This window comes from Callorhinus ursinus, unplaced genomic scaffold (assembly GCF_003265705.2).
Source record: "Callorhinus ursinus isolate GAN/ISIS: 27379988/994484 unplaced genomic scaffold, GSC_fseal_2.0 scaffold8, whole genome shotgun sequence".
In the NCBI taxonomy this organism is placed as follows: Eukaryota; Metazoa; Chordata; class Mammalia; order Carnivora; family Otariidae; genus Callorhinus; species Callorhinus ursinus.
In genome coordinates this window covers 21,025,144-21,041,016 of record NW_027397070.1, presented here as the reverse complement: position 1 = coordinate 21,041,016, position 15,873 = coordinate 21,025,144, and the positions used below count along the sequence as shown (strand labels likewise).

Sequence of the window (15,873 nt, the reverse complement as noted above, 5' to 3'; positions counted from 1 at the left end):
ATTTTCATCTTATAGGTTTGAAAAATGAGAGCCAAAATTAGTTTCCTTAGTAATATTGTAATATTTCCTTAGGTAATATTGATGGCAGTCATTTTTTTAAACATTTACATTCCCTGAATGAATTATGGAAAACTCAGAGGAAAGAAAAGACCTAAGAATTCAAGGTAGCAAGAATAAACCTACTTAAATACCTGTGTGGTTGAAAATTCTCATTTTTTTGGATAAGCATAAAAAAACAATTTAAATGCAGAAACAACCCAATTCTTTTTTTTTTTTAAGATTTTATTTATTTATTTGACAGAGAGGGACACAGCGAGAGAGGGAACACAAGCAGGGGGATGGGAGAGGGAGAAACAGGCTTCCCGCTGAGCGGGGAGCCCGACGCGGGGCTCGATCCCAGGACCCCGGGATCATGACCTGAGCCGAAGGCAGACGCTTAACGACTGAGCCACCCAGGCGCCCCAAATGCAGAAACAACCCAATTCTATACACACAAATAACAGATAGTACAGTCAAGAGAGAGGGAGGCAGGAAAAGAAATTAAGAAAAAGTGGCTAAAATTTTTCCAAATTTGATTCAAACTATAAACTCTCAGATCTAAGAACAACCCCAAACAGAAAAAACAAAAAAAGCACAACATGGAACATCATAATCAAATTGCTAAGAGAGGTGTTAAAATAAAATATAAGGTCAGGTAGCAATATTAAAAATAAAGCAGTATAAGAAGATGGGGAAAAGAACACTATTTTAGTTAAAGTCATGAGAGAAGGCTTCTCTGAGGAGATGACATTTGACAGATACCTGCATGAAGAGAGAGAGAAGCCACTGGAAGAATGTTTAAAGAATTAAGTACAAAGATCTTGAGGCATAAATGAGCTTGGGTGTTCAGGAAATAGCCTGCTGGCTAGAGTGGATAAGTAAGGCAGAGCATCCATCCCCCTATAGGGGATGAGGCTACAGAAAGAGGCAAGGGACAGAAAATGAAGGACTTTGTAAGCTATAAAAAAGTTTAACAATTCTTTTCTAGTGTTCTAGGGGGCCACTGGAGGGTTTTGTGGGGAGGAATCCCATGTTCTGATTTGAGTTTTAACAGTATCACTCTGGCTGTTGTATGAGGTGAGCAATCATGGAAGCATGCAAACCAGTGATGACACTACTACAGCCAGGTGTGGCTTGGACAACAGGATCAGCAGCTGAGATAAATTCTGAAAATAAAGGAACTGATGGGATGTAAAGAAATGATAAAAAGTCAACACTGACTCGGTATGAACAACGAAATATCCATGGCAGAGTTATTAACTAAGATGATGAACACTGAGGTAGAAGCAGATTTGGGATTAGGAGGGAGGGAAATAAAAACTTGCTTTAAAGATTTTCACATATATGTTCATGAGATATTTTTTATCTCAGTCTGTAGTTTTTTGTATGGTTTTGGTATCAGAGTGATACTGGCCTCAAAGAATAAGATGGAAGTACTCCAGCCTCCTCAGTATTCTAATTTTGTGTAGAATTGATTTCTTCCTTAAATGTTTGGTATAATTCACTAGCAAAACCATCTGAGCCTGGAGTTTTCTTTGTGGAAGTTTTAAATACAATGTCAATGTCCTTAATACGTATTGGATTATAGAGGTTAGCTAATTTTTGTTTTGTTTTGTTTTTAGTGAGTTTTGGTAGTTTGTGTCTTTCAAAGAATTTATCCATTTCACTAAGTTGTTAAATTAGTGGGCATAAAGCTGTTTATCATATTCCTTTATTATTTGTTTAAGAGCTATATGATTAGTAATGATATTTATTCCCTCATTCCTGATATGTTGTTTTTTTCTCTTATTTTGCTTGATCAGTCTGATCACAGGTTTATCAATTGATCTTCTCTAAGAACCTGCTTTTGCTTTCACTGATTTCCTCTACTGTTTGTTTCCTATTTTCTTGATTTCTAGTGCAATCTTTATTATTTCTTTTCTTTAATTATTTTGGGCTTCATTTGCTCTTCTGTTTGTAGTCTAAGGTGAAAGCTGAGGTCACTGATATAAAATATTTCTTCTTCTGTAATATAGGTGTTATGGTGTTATAAATTTCCCTCTAATTTAGCTGCGTCTCACAATTTTCATGTTTCATTCTTAATTTCATTAAATTCAAAATACTTTGAGGGTACCTGGGTGGCTCAGACACATGATCTTGGCTCAGGTCTTGATCTCAGGGTCATGAGTTCAAGCCCCACATTGGGCTCCACGCTGGGCATGGAGCCTACTTAAAAAAAAAAAAAAAAAGGTTAAAAAATACTTTCTAATTTCCCTTTGATTACTTTCTTAGATCCATGAGTTGCTTCTAAGAGTGCTAATTTCAAGACATTTGGAGATTTTCCAAGTATCTGTTCCTAACTTCTAATTTAATTCCACCATAGTCAGAGAACCAAATTTGTATAATCTGAATCCTTTTAAATTACTTATTTTATGTTCCAAAATATTTTTCTTGGAAAATGTTCCTTATGGACTCAAAAAGAATGTAAATTCTGCTATTTTAGGTGGAGTATTCTATAAATGCCAATGAGGTCAAGTTGGTCAATCAGGTCATTCAAGTCTTCTATATCCTCAATGATTTTCTTTCTTCTAGTTCTATCAATTAATGAGAGATGGTTGTTGAAGTTCCAACTGTAATTGTGGATTTATTTATTTCTTCTTACAGTTCTACCAGTTTCTACTTAATGTATTCTGAAGCTCTATATATGATAAATAAAATCAGGATCACTTGATGAATTGACCTTTTTATCATTATCATTATAAAATGACCCTTTTTATTCCTAATGTGAAATACAGAATTCTAAGATGGTACCCATGATTCCTGCCCCCTGGCATATACCACCTCATAATACCCTTCCCTTGTGTGTGACTATAAGGGGATGTTATTTCCCTCAATCATGTTACATTATATGGCAAAAGGGATTTTGCAAGTTGTCCTACAGCTCACTGATTCTGTTTATGTCTTTCCTCTAGTTTCTTCAAAACATGGAACAGAATTATAACTATAGTTATAATGTCCTTGTCTACTAATTCTATCATCTGTATCATTTTTGGATTGGTTTCAATAGTTGCCTTTTTTTCTTCTCATTATGGGTTGTATTTCCCTGCTGCTTTGCATGCCTGGTAATTTTTTATTGGATGTCAGTCATTATGCATTTGACCTGAGATATTTCTGTATTCCTAAATCATTTTTGACCTTTGCTCTGTGATGGAGTTAGGTTATTTGATAAGTTTGATCCTCTTAGGCCTTTCTTTATATTTTGTTGGGCAGGGCCAAACCAGTCTTTAGCCTAAGGTTTATTTTTCCACACTAAGAAGCAAAACTCTTTTGAATTTTCTACTTGATGCCCTGTGAATTATGAGGTTTTCCACTGTGCTGATGGGACTAAGAAGTATTCAGGGACTGTTCCCTGTAACTTCATTCTAGCTCTGGCTTCAGGTAATTTATTTATATTTATGCCCTGACTAGTATTCAGCTAAATATTTGAGAAGAATCCTCTGAAGGTCTCCAGAGTTCTTTGTGAAGCTCCATCCTCTCTGGCACTCTGCTTTCCAAACTCTAGTTACCTTGGCATCTCCAAACTCCCAGCTCCATTTCCATCTCTGCTGGCACTTACATAGTTTTCCCTTCTTTGAGCTGTCACCTGGAAACTCTGCAGGTTAAGCGAGGGCAATTATAGAGTTCACCTTGTTTGTTTCCTGTCACTCAAGGATCACTAATTTTCATTGCCTACTGAGGAATATTTTGAAAACCACTGTTTCATATATTTTGTACGGTTTCTTTAGTTCTTTCAGATGTGTAGGCAAATCTTATGCCTGTTAACCCACCTTGGCAGGAAGTGGGAAATCAAGAGTTCTATTTTGGATATGTTAAATTTAAAATGTCTATAAGCATCAAAGTGAAAATGTCAAGCAGGCAGATGGATTATAAGTTTAGAGCTCAAGAAGATACCTAGAATCGAGACATACATTGAGTTGAATATAATCATTTAGGAAAGGGGTTGGCAAATTATGACTCACAGACCAAATCTGACCCCATGAGAAATTTTAATAAGTAAAGTTTATTGGAACATAGCTATACCTATTTGTCTTCTTACTAAGGCTGCTTTTTATTTATTTTTTAAAGATTTTATTAATTGACAGAGAGAGACACAGAGAGAGAGGGAACACAAGCAGGGGGAGTGGGAGAGGGAGAACAGGCTTCCCAGGGAGCAGGGAGCCCGATGCGGAGCTCGATCCCAGGACCCTAGGATCATGACCTGAGCCGAAGGCAGACGCTTAACGACCGAGCCACCCAGGCGCCCCCTAAGGCTGCTTTTACACTACAACAGCAAAGTTGAGAAGTTGTGATAAAGACATCTGGCCTGCAAAGCCTAAAACATTTCGTATCTGGCTCTTTACAGAAAACGATCGCCACCCTGGATCTATGGAATAAATGGAGATAGAGAATGCCAGTGGATTGTATTCTGGAGCATGCCTCAATTCTGAAGTCAAATAAAAAAAAGGAATAAGAACATACTAAAACAAAAAAAGAACCAAGAAACTAGAAGGGATTGTGTCAAATGCTAAAAGGCTAAGATGACCACTAATAAATAACCAATGCAGATATAGCAAGATGATCACTTTCATAGTTTCAGTGATGTGGTTGTCATGGTGGGGAGGGCTGAGAGCCAATTAAAGGTTGAGAAGAGAATATGAGGTGAAAAAATAGACAATGAGTCAGCCTTTGTGAGGACTTGGCTAAAAAAGGGGAATAAAAGAAATGTGAAGATGTGCAGTTTAGGGAGTTTTTTTTTTAAAAAATAGGGGATATAGCACATTTTAATGTTGTTTTTTTTTAAAGATTTTATTTATTTAATTGACAGAGAGAGAGAGAGACAGCGAGAGAGGGAACACAAGCAGGGGGAGTGGGAGAGGGAGAAGCAGGCCTCCCGCCGAGCAGGGAGCCCGATGCGGGGCTCGATCCCAGGACCCCGGGATGATGACCTGAGCCGAAGGCAGATGTTCAACTGACTGTGCCACCCAGGCGCCCCCATAGCACATTTTAACGTTGATGAATATGGCGTAGCAGAAGTAAAACTGAGGACATGGAGGATGGGGATAGAGAGAGATACTGAAGGAGCGAGGCAGGAAATGGGACAGTACATGCTCCAGGAGGGCTGGGCTGGGAGGCTGTTGCAGCTATGCTAGTAACAGGTAAGTATTTCCAGGATTGTTATAGGATGTATTTCACAGAGAAACACTTGGAGGAATGGTGGGATTTGTATTCTAGTACCAAAAGCTTTATGTAACCCATAATAAAGCTAAACTCTGTCCTTATGGTATATAAATTATAACTGGTAGTAATACAGTGCTGTTAGGACCAGAGTTCAGTTACATTAATAAGTTGAAAAAAACTCAGACTAAGAACTATAATAATCATTTCTATGACTACTTTAATAGGGAATGTTTCAAAGTTTTTAATAAAAAATATTCAAAAAACTTCTGGAACTCAGCTTAGTTTTAAGTTAAGGATGGTGAACTTACCAATCCTCATCAGCTAAAAGCCTAAGGGCTTCTGTCAGTGCTATTTCTGGTTTGGAAAATGGCCGTAGTTCTGATGTATCCATTATTTCAGGACTATGAGTGACAGAAGACATCCTTTCTTTATATTGTGGAATGTCTCCAGGAGATGCTTCACCTAAAACAAAAAAAACAGATTAAATAAAGCATCAGAGAACTCTGATAAAAATGATATTCTGAATACAGATTCTATGAATATTTCTTATGGAAACAAGTATTATCAGTTTAGTCTTTAATAAAATTGTAATACCTGGACACCAAAGCTATTTAAAACTTTACTTCTTATATACAAAATTATTTAATTATGTCAAATATAAATATATAAGTGGTTTTTCCAGTCATGAGTCCTATAATAAAGTCTAGTTTTAAGAGCTAAAAATCAGTAAGGAATATTATGATCCCATTTTATAAAAATGTGGAAATATACCCATTTTACTATACAAATGACAAATGAAAATGAAGCTTCATAGCATCTGTGTATTCTTTTTTTTTTTTAAGATTTTATTTCTTCTAGAGAGAGAGAGCGCGTGACTACACGCGCAGCAGGAGGAGCACAGGGAGAGACAAGCAAACTCCATGTTCAGTATGGAGCGTGCTGGGGGGCTGGATCTCAGGAACCAGAGATCATGACCTGAGCTGAAACCGAGAGTCATATACTTAACCGACTGAGCCACCCAGGAGTCCTTGTGTAAAGAATTCTAGCCGAATTCCAAAAATACCAATTTTTGGCTACCCGCATAGAACTAATGGTCTTTTGAAAATCCTAAGACCATGTGTGGTAATAAAAGCAATATTTTTTCCATAATCAAACATTTACCAACCATATTCCAGATGTAAGGCATTGCCCTGGACGTTAGAGAAACAAATCATTATCATTGAGTGCTCAGGGTAATGCCCTGGGGGCACTGAACAATGCAAGACACATATTGGAGGTATTAGAAAGGAAAAGATCAAAAAGATCAAATAAAATATGTGTTCGCATTTTTTAAAAAGATTTTATTATGTATGTATTTATTTGAGAGAGAAAGTGGGCATGTGTGCAAGCGGGGGGGGGGGGCGTGGCAGGGGGAAAGGGAGAGGGAAAGAATCTCAAGTTCAGCACAGAGCCCCATGCAGGGCTTGATCCCATGACCCTGAGATCATGACCTGAGCCGAAATCAAGAGTAGGACACTTAACCGACTAAGCCAACCAGGTGCCCCTGCATTGGCTTTTGTAAATGGATAAAGATTTATTAGTTATTTTTCCATGTTAAGAGATATTTTTTTAAAGATTATTTATTTATTTATTTGAGAGAAAGAGAGAGAGCACAGAGGGAGAGTGAAAGGGAGAGGCAGACTCCCCACTGAGCAGAGAGCCTGACATAAGGCTTGATCCCAGGACCCTGAGATCATGACCTGAGCTGAAGGCAGACGCTGAAGGCAGACACTTAACTGACTGAGCCACCCAGGCGCCCAAGAGATATTTTTAAAAAGGTAATATTAAACACTAGAAAATGACTATCATAAACATATTTATCAATTTGTACTATTTGCTATTTTATCTATACTTCTTTCCCTACTGTTACCAGTAGCAACCAGTATTCTTACAGCTTAGGTAAGAAGTTCTGTGGGTTTTTCTCCCCCTAGATTTTATGACATTAATAGTGAAATCATTTGAGAATGTTAGCAAATAGGGTTAAACTTCACAAATGCCTATATTTAACTGGTTCTTAGGGACATATTTAACCAGTAATTTTACAGGTCAACATCTGTCATCAGTCATACTCAGCAATTACTAGTTTTGAGAATACAGCATTTTAAAAAGTTTTCTAAACTTCTTGCATTATAAAAGAAATACAAACTAAGAAGAATCTAACAGTCATCTAGTTCAAATCTCTTTTACATTTATCTTTGAGAGATGTTAAGTATGGTGTCCAAGATCACATTTATATATTTATTTTTTCTGTACTTCTGGGTTTTTTGTTGATACCTAGACTTCAGACCCAACATAAATTTTAAAATGTTTATGATAGTTGTTTATTTTTTAGTAACATTAAAGAATAATAAACAAAAATAATAAGTGATAATTCTTAATGTTTATTATAGTTCGTGAGATTTTTTTACTTCAATCTCTGATTTTTCCAAGTTGCTACTATACCTAAGACCTATTTAATACTTTATTTTGTATTTATTTTTAACTTTTTTAAATAAATGAGTATGACATTTGTGAACTTTTAATTTTTTTTCATTTGTTCATTTTTTTTAACTTTTTAAAATATTTTCCTTTTATTTTTTTTCCCGCATTTGGTAAACTTTATGTGGAATTTAAACATTCCCAAGATATGTAAAATTTTTTTCAAATATCAAGCAGTTTGTTCTTTTTATATTTTATTTTTTACTTTATTTTTTTAATTATTATTATTTTTATTATGTTCTATTAGCCAGCATATAGTACATCATTAGTTTTTGATGTAGTGATCAACAATTCATCAGTTGCATATAACACCTAGTGCTCATCACCACACGTGCCCTCCTTAATACCCATCACCTGGTTACCCCATCCCCCACACCCCTCCCTTCTGTAACCCTCAGTTTGGTTCCAGAGTCCAGAGTCTCTCATGCTTTGTCTCCCTCTCTGATTTCTTCCCATTCAAGTCTTCCCTCCCTTGCCCTGTGGTCCTCTGTGCTATTGCTTATGTTCCACATATGAGTGAAACCATATAATTGTCTTTCTCCTCTTGAGTTATTTCACTTAGCATGATGCCCCTCAAGTTCCATCCATGTCGATGCAAATGGTGGCTATTCATCCTTTCTGATGGCTGAGAAATATTCGATTGTATATATGAACCACATCTTCTTTATCCATTCATTTGTTGAAGGGCATCTTGGCTCCTTCCACAGTTTGGCTGTTGTGGACATTGCTGCTCTGAACATTGGGGTGCATGTGCCCCTTCTTTTCCCCAGGTCTGTATCTTTGGGGTAAATACCCAGCAGTGCAATTGCTGGGTCAAAGGGTAGCTCTATTTTTAATGTCTTGATGAACCTCCATACTGTTTTCCAGAGTGGCTACCCTAGCTTGCGTTCCTACGAACAGTGCAAGAGGGTTCCCCTTTCTTCACATCTTCATCAACACTTGTTGTTTCCTGTCTTATTAATTTTTGCCATTCTAACTGGTGTAAGGTAGTATCTCATTGTGGTTTTGATTTGTATTTCCCTGATGCTGAGTGATGTTGAACATTTTTTCATGTGTCTGTTAGCCATTTGTATGTCTTCTTTGGAAAAATGTCTGTTCATGTCTTCTGCCCATTTCTTGACTAGATTATTTGTTTTTTGGGTGTTGAATTTGAGAAGTTCTTTATAGATCTTGGATACCAGCCCTTTATCTGTAATGTCATTTGCAAATATCTTCTCCCATTCTGTGGGTTACCTCTTAGTTTTGTTGACTGTTTCCTTTGCTGTGCAAAAGGTTTTTATCTTGATTAAGTCCCGAAAGTTCATTTTTGCTTTTGTTTCCCTTGCCTTTAGAGACATATCTTGAAAGAGGTCGCTGTGGCCAATGTCGGAACAGGTCACTGCCTATGTTCTCCTCTAGGATTTTGATGGATTCCTGTCTCACATGAGGTATTTCATCCATTTTGAGTTTATCTTTGTGTATGGTGTAAGAGAATGGTCGAGTTTCATTCTTTTGTATATAGCTGTCCAATTTTCCCAGCACCATTTATTGAAGAGACTGTCTTTTTTCCATTGGATATTCTTCCCTGATTTGTTGAAGATTAGTTGACAATAGAGTTGAGGGTCCATTTCTGGGATCTCTATTCTGTTCCACTGATCTATGTGTCTGTTTCTGTTCCAATACCATGCTGTCCTGATGATCACAGCTTTGTAATAGAGCTTGAAGTCAGGCATTGTGATGCCCCCAGCTTTGGTTTTCTTTTTCAACAATCCCTTGGCGATCTGGTGTCTTTTCTGGTTCCATACAAATTTTAGGATTCTTTGTTCCAGCTCTGTGAAAAATGTCGATGGTATTTTGATAGGGATTGCATTGAAAGTGTAGATTGGCCTGGGCAGCATAGACATTTTCACAATGTTTATTCTTCCAATCCATGAGCATGGAATGTTTTTCCATCTCTTTGTGTTTTCCTCCATTTCTTTCATAAGTGTTCTGTAGTTTCTAGAGTATAGATCCTTTACCTCTTTGGTTAGGTTTATTCTTAGGTATTTTATGGTTTTTGGTGCTATTGTAGATGAAATCAATTCCTTAATTTCTCTTTCTTCAGTCACATTGTAAGTGTATAGAAATGCAACTGATTTCTGTGCACTAATTTTGTATCCTGCCACATTGCTGAATTGCTGTATGAGTTCTAGCAATTTTGGGGTGGAGTCTTTTGGGTTTTCCACATAGATTATCATGTCATCTGTAAAGAGAGAGAATTTGACTTCTTCTTTGCCAATTTGAATGCCTTTTATTTCTTTTTGTGGTCTGTTACTGAGGCAAAGACTTCTAGTACTATGTTGAACACAAGTGGTGAGAGTGGGCATTCCTGTCATGTTCCTGACCTTAAGGTAAAAGCTCTCAGTTTTTCCCCATTGAGAATGATATTCGCTGTGGGATTTTCATAGATGGCTTTTATGATATTGAGGTATGTTCCCTCTATCCCTATATTCTGAAGAGTTTTAATCAGGAAAGGATGCTGTATTTTGTCAAGTGATTTTTCTGGGCCTATTGAGGATTATATGGTTCTTGTCCTTTTATTTATGTAGTGTATCACATTGATTTGCCAATGTTGAACCACCCTCATATCCCAGGAATAAACCCCACCTGGTCGTGTGGATAATCCTCTTAATGTACTGTCGGATCCTACTGGCTAGGATCTTGTTGAGTATTTTGGCATCCATGCTCATCAGGGATACTGGTCTGTAATTCTTCTTTTTGGTGGGGTCTTCGTCTGGTTTTGGGATCAGGGTAATGCTGGCCTCATAGAATGAGTTTGGAACTTTTCCTTCCATTTCTATTTTTTGGAACAGCTTCAGTAGAATAGGTATGATTTCTTCTTTATATGTTTCGTAGAATTCCTCTGGGAAGCCATCTGGCCCTGGACTCTTATTTTTTGGGGAGGTTTTTGATTACTGCTTCAATTTCATTACTGGTTATTGGTCTATTCAGAATGTCTCTTTCTTCCTGTTTCAGTCTTGGTAGTTTATAAGTTTCCAGGAAGGCATCCATTTCTTCCAGATTGCTTAATTTGTTGGCATATAGTTGCTGGTAATAATTTCTAGTAATTGTTCTATTTCCTCAGTGTTAGTAGTGATCTCTTCCCTTCATGATTTTATTGATCTGGGTCCTTTCCCTTTTCTTCTGGATAAGTCTGGCCAGAGGTTTATTGATCTTATTAATCCTTTCAAAGAACCAGCTTCTAGTTTCATTGATCGGTTCTACCGTTCTTTTGGTTTCTATTTCATTGACTTCTGCTCTAATCTTTATTATTTCTCTTCTCCTGCTTGGTTTAGGTTTTATTTGCTGTTCTTTCTCCAGCTCCTTTAGGTGTAAGGTTGGCTGTGACTGCATCACATTCAAAGCATTTTTAATTTCAGCCTGATTAGATCTCATTTCTGCCCTTAGAGATTCTATATTGTTGCTAATGCTTTTCTCAAGCCTAGCTATTGATTTCATAAGTGCTAACCTGAAGTCTATCTCTGACATCTTGCTTATATCCATATCCATTAGATCTGTGGCAGAGGATATTGTCTCTGGTTCTTTTCTTTGTTGGGAGTTCCTCCTCCTAGTCATTCTGTTGAGGAATGGGTGAGGGAATGTACCGAATCTAAAATATCAACCACAACCCAAGCAAAATGTATCTATGAAAAAATCCAAAGTGGTTGAAAGCTACTACAGATACTCCATCAAAGCCAAGATAATCCAAAACATTAAAAAAGAAAGAAAAAAGGAAAAAAAAAAAGGAGGGCGGGGAGAGAGATTGTAATCTCTCAAAGTGGACAGAGAAGGGTGTTCTGCCTGTTCCTGCTTGATTTTTGGTCTCGTGTTAGAAGAAACTATATCCCAAAATTGCAAAGAAATCCGAACTTACATATATATAGCAAGATAAAATTGAAGAGAGTGAAAAACAGGCTTAATGGGGTATAAATCTATAAAACATATATTTGAAAAAGTAAAAGTTAAGAAATGACTTAAAAACATAGGCTGGGAAATACAAATCTATTTGAAACAGGAGCAGGGTTTAAAAAAAAAAGAATAAGAAACTAACAAAAGAAATTTAAGATTTTAGCCTGAAGTATAAGCGAGCCATGGTGGAATACCTTGAGCTCCCTATATTATTTTCCCCTGGCGCTGGAGTTTTAGAGTCCTGTGGGAAATAAGCTTAAACTTATTCCCGTTTTTCCAGTCTGTCTTCTGGGGGAGGGGCCTGCTGCCCTGGGGCTCGGCTTCTCAGGCCTCTTTGCCTGGGTGGAGTTGCCTCACCCCTTGTCAGGGGGATGGGCTTAATGTGAGTTGGTTGGCTGAGCCACTTTTGTTCCTTGGCATCTTTCCGCTTCTCTTTAGAGTGAGAGAGCAAACATGGCTTTGCAGGAATCTCTGGCCCAGAGCAGTAATGTCACAGTCCACCCCACTCAACAGATCCTCCAGGTCAATCCATCTCCCTCTCTGCACACACCAAACTTGCGCATCTTCTGGGGGAGGGGCCTGTTGCATTGATTCTCAAAGGTCTTCTCCATGTGGAATTGCTCCATCCTTACTTGGGGCCAGGCTACGTAATCTGCTCTGGTTTGCTCTATGTGGCTTTTGTTCCCTGAAGGCTTTCCGCACAGCTTTTGAGGATGAGAATGAAAATGGTGGCCTCCCAATCTCCAGCCCTGGAGCCAAAAGCTCGGTACCCCACTCCTCTGTGAGCCCTCAGAGAAAAGCAGTCAATCACTCTTTTCTCCCAGCTCTCCAGCCGCACTCCGTGCTCACCCAACCTGTGACCAAGCGTTTCTATGTAAGGCACACAGCCCCATTTGGAGTCTCCAAACCCAGCAGGCTCTTGGGGCACACTCCCACGCCCCTCCTCCCAGGGAAAAAGAGGGCTCTCCCCGGTTCTGCTGCTTGTTGGGCCCCTGCTCAAAGAGCAGAGGCCCGACTGTGCCTCAAATCACAGTTTATGGCAACCCCGAGATGAAAGCCCACTCCTGGGCTCATTGATTATAGCTGGCTTACCTGCTCTGATACATGGGAGCTCTGCCACACTCAGGCAGCCCTGGTCTTCCTGTGACCCCGAGGATCCTGAGACCACACTGTCCCAGCGAGGGTTCCACCTCCCACTTAGCTGCCTGAGTCCTATTTAATATTTTTAAAAACAGCACAGGAAACTGGAAGCCACTCTTGGCCAGGCATAGAACCTAGTAAGTACTGAATGGCAGGCTGAATAAGTGATAAATACAATGATTTTTTAAAATCATGATCTAATATAAACCAACTTCAATCTCATTTAACCCCAGCTATAAAATGGGATACCACTCCTTAGTGAAACAGGAATATTTGCAGGGAGCACGGAGGATACCTTTGAGATAATTTGGATATTTATAGGGGCAGGAAACTGAGGCCTGTTTGCAGGTCAGAAAATTAAAAGGCAGGCCTGATAATTATGAAGCCAGGTCTGTCTACTGACTCCTACTAGCTAAGTGCTCTTTTCCTCACAAATGCACTGTACCATACATGGTCTCTTGAGCTTAACCAGCATTTGTGACATTATTCTTTACATTTAAACAAGTTACGTACCTGAATCTGAAAACACTAAAGATGGTGGTGACCTTTTTAAACAGGTCCCTCCTTTCAATTGAGGGCTGCAGGCAATATTTTCTAAAGGGGAGCTCTCGTTTTTTGATATTCCCACCTCATCTCCAAAAATATTTAAGTCTAAAAGGGAGAAAAACAATCAATCAACTTCCTTCTTTATGAGAAATAATTAATATTTATTATAAAAAAGCTACTGGGTCTTGCAAATTTCAACATTATGGTTCAACATATTCCATTATTAGCCCTCAGTTAAACCACAGGTACACTAGCTTTAGAATAGTATCAGTTAAATAACACACCAAAAGTTAAATTTCACCTACTTTCAGATGTCATTTTCTCGGCTCTTGTATGTTTCATTCGCTCCCAGGAATTCTGTTCCTTCTTTTCACAATCTTTAATGTCAAAAAGTTCTTTTTCCTCTTTTCTCTTTTGCCTCATCTTGTCATAAGTAGATTTTGAAATAGAAACTTTAATCTGAATGAAAAAGTGGAAATATCAAAGTATGCAGGGAGTTCGATATTTAAAATAATTATCTTCATCTCAGACAACTGTATAAAGACATTAAGTGTCTACATATAAAAAAAATAAACTACATTTTTTAGTCCTTATTGCAGGAATTCTAAAATTGACTAGAATTACATGGTGCTAATATCATAACTAAATTTGTGCCTAAGGATACCAGTCTCTTACTCCTTGAGTGTTCTAGACAATTGCTGAATATGTAAATACACACACACATGCACACATATATATAAAGTACATGTATAGTATAAAGTACACTAGATACTTTATACCAGAATAAGAATATATTTGCTGGAAAGAAGAATTATCCATTATTTAAATGATTAAGGATCAGAAATTTCAATTATCCTGAGATTTTAAAAATTTTAATCAAAACACCTTCACCACCCCAAATCCGATGAACACAACACAATGATATAATATAGGCTTGAGTTTATCCTAATAATCAACAAATAATCTTACATCCTTTTCATTCTCAACATCAACATATGATGGAATATTTTGCTGGACTGCTCTTCCATAAATTCCTGATGGTGGTTCAATGCTTTGTTTAATTGAAAATGTATCTCCATTTTCCACAGAAGATATCACTGATGGGCTGCAGGCTGCTGGTGCTGAATTTGGACTTCCAAATACACCTGAAATTAACCCACCATCAAATTGCAGTTAAGTATTTACGTGATGTCACTCTAATAACAAAGTTAAAGACAAGCTCTTGACTTTAAGAAATAAACAATACAGTTCATAAGAAAAACATGTTAAATAATAATAAATATAAAAATAAATACCCTAACAGGACAATCATATAGGAGGTATCACTAGACGTTTCACAATATTAAATGAGAACTGCATATTGTAATAATGAGTTTAAATGAAGGAAAGGTTGGTATGAGCTGGGTGTTTAAGATGATTTCAAGAAGCAAGGATTTGAGCTGAGATTGGAAGACACAATGAATTTGGACAGATAAGTGAAGAAGGAAGGGAGGGCATCCTATAAGATGGTAATGCTTAGAAGCAGAGCTGAACAAGTATAAAGTGTGTATGTGAAATGAATAACTCAGTTTCGTTGGGCACAAGGCAAACAGAGGAATAACAGAAACTAAGTTTGCAAGGGTAGGCTGGAGCCAATCTGAGAAGGGCCTCAAATTAACTTAATTGCACTCTACCAAGCAAACAATTAGGAAAGCTTTCCAAGCATTTCATCCTATTCACTATATTTACCAAAAAGAAGATGTGCACCTTCAATGTCTTCTATTATCACATTCTACTTTTTCGATTAAAAAGAAACTAATTGAGATGGGTTAATTAACTTGATGGGAGAATCCTTTCACAATGTATATGGATATCAAATAATCACTTTAAATACCTTACAATTTTATTTGTCAATTATACCTCAATAAAGTTGAAAAGAAAAAAGAGTTTTAAAGAGTACTTGTAAATATATTGTTCAAAGGTCCTCTAGTCCCCCAAAATATATATAACAGGTGTTAATTCTGATTTGTCTAGACTCTGTATGGAAAATAATGAAATTATATTAAATAGTAAGCTGATAAAAAATAAGGACTATTATTTGAACTATGATAAAACTGTCTTAGCTATCCTAAAAGTGTCTTAGAAGTATCTAAGCTGCAGCTGTTACATAATACATCTCTCTGAAAATTACTGACATGAATTTACTTAGTTTTGTTAGAAGACAGAAATGTAAAATTAAGTACTCCTAATTCTTTCAATTTAATAATTTTTTAAAAAGAAAGTTCTAATAAAAAAAGTTCTAATCAACACTTGAATCAAACTCTGTTCTTTAACAATACCATTTGCTTACATGTGGAGAACACATACAATTAAGCTAAATAACTTGGAAATACCTTTTCCAACAACAACCACTGAGTCTTCTGGTAAGGTATTTGTGGATGTGAAGTCAAAACTGGGAATTTGCTGTAAATTTGATGATGACCCTATAAATGCTAAAGAAACAAACAAACAAAAAAAACCTCACATTTT

At 37.1% G+C, this 15,873-nt stretch overlaps 1 protein-coding gene across 3 annotated transcripts in view; it reads right to left on the bottom strand.

The window, feature by feature from the left end:
- TOGARAM1 (TOG array regulator of axonemal microtubules 1) overlaps positions 1-15,873 on the bottom strand; it is a 78,283-nt gene that overhangs the window by 19,596 nt on the left and 42,814 nt on the right. For 2 of the 3 annotated variants that reach the window (XM_025870123.2, XM_025870124.2), the window contains exons 9-13: positions 15,738-15,836; positions 14,335-14,510; positions 13,671-13,824; positions 13,333-13,470; positions 5,544-5,697 (exon numbers count right to left, since the gene is read on the bottom strand). In XM_025870123.2, coding sequence (XP_025725908.1) covers positions 5,544-5,697; positions 13,333-13,470; positions 13,671-13,824; positions 14,335-14,510; positions 15,738-15,836 — 721 coding nt within the window. The remainder of the gene's footprint in view (positions 1-5,543; positions 5,698-13,332; positions 13,471-13,670; positions 13,825-14,334; positions 14,511-15,737; positions 15,837-15,873) is intronic. The other variant, XM_025870125.2, reaches the window with a different exon arrangement.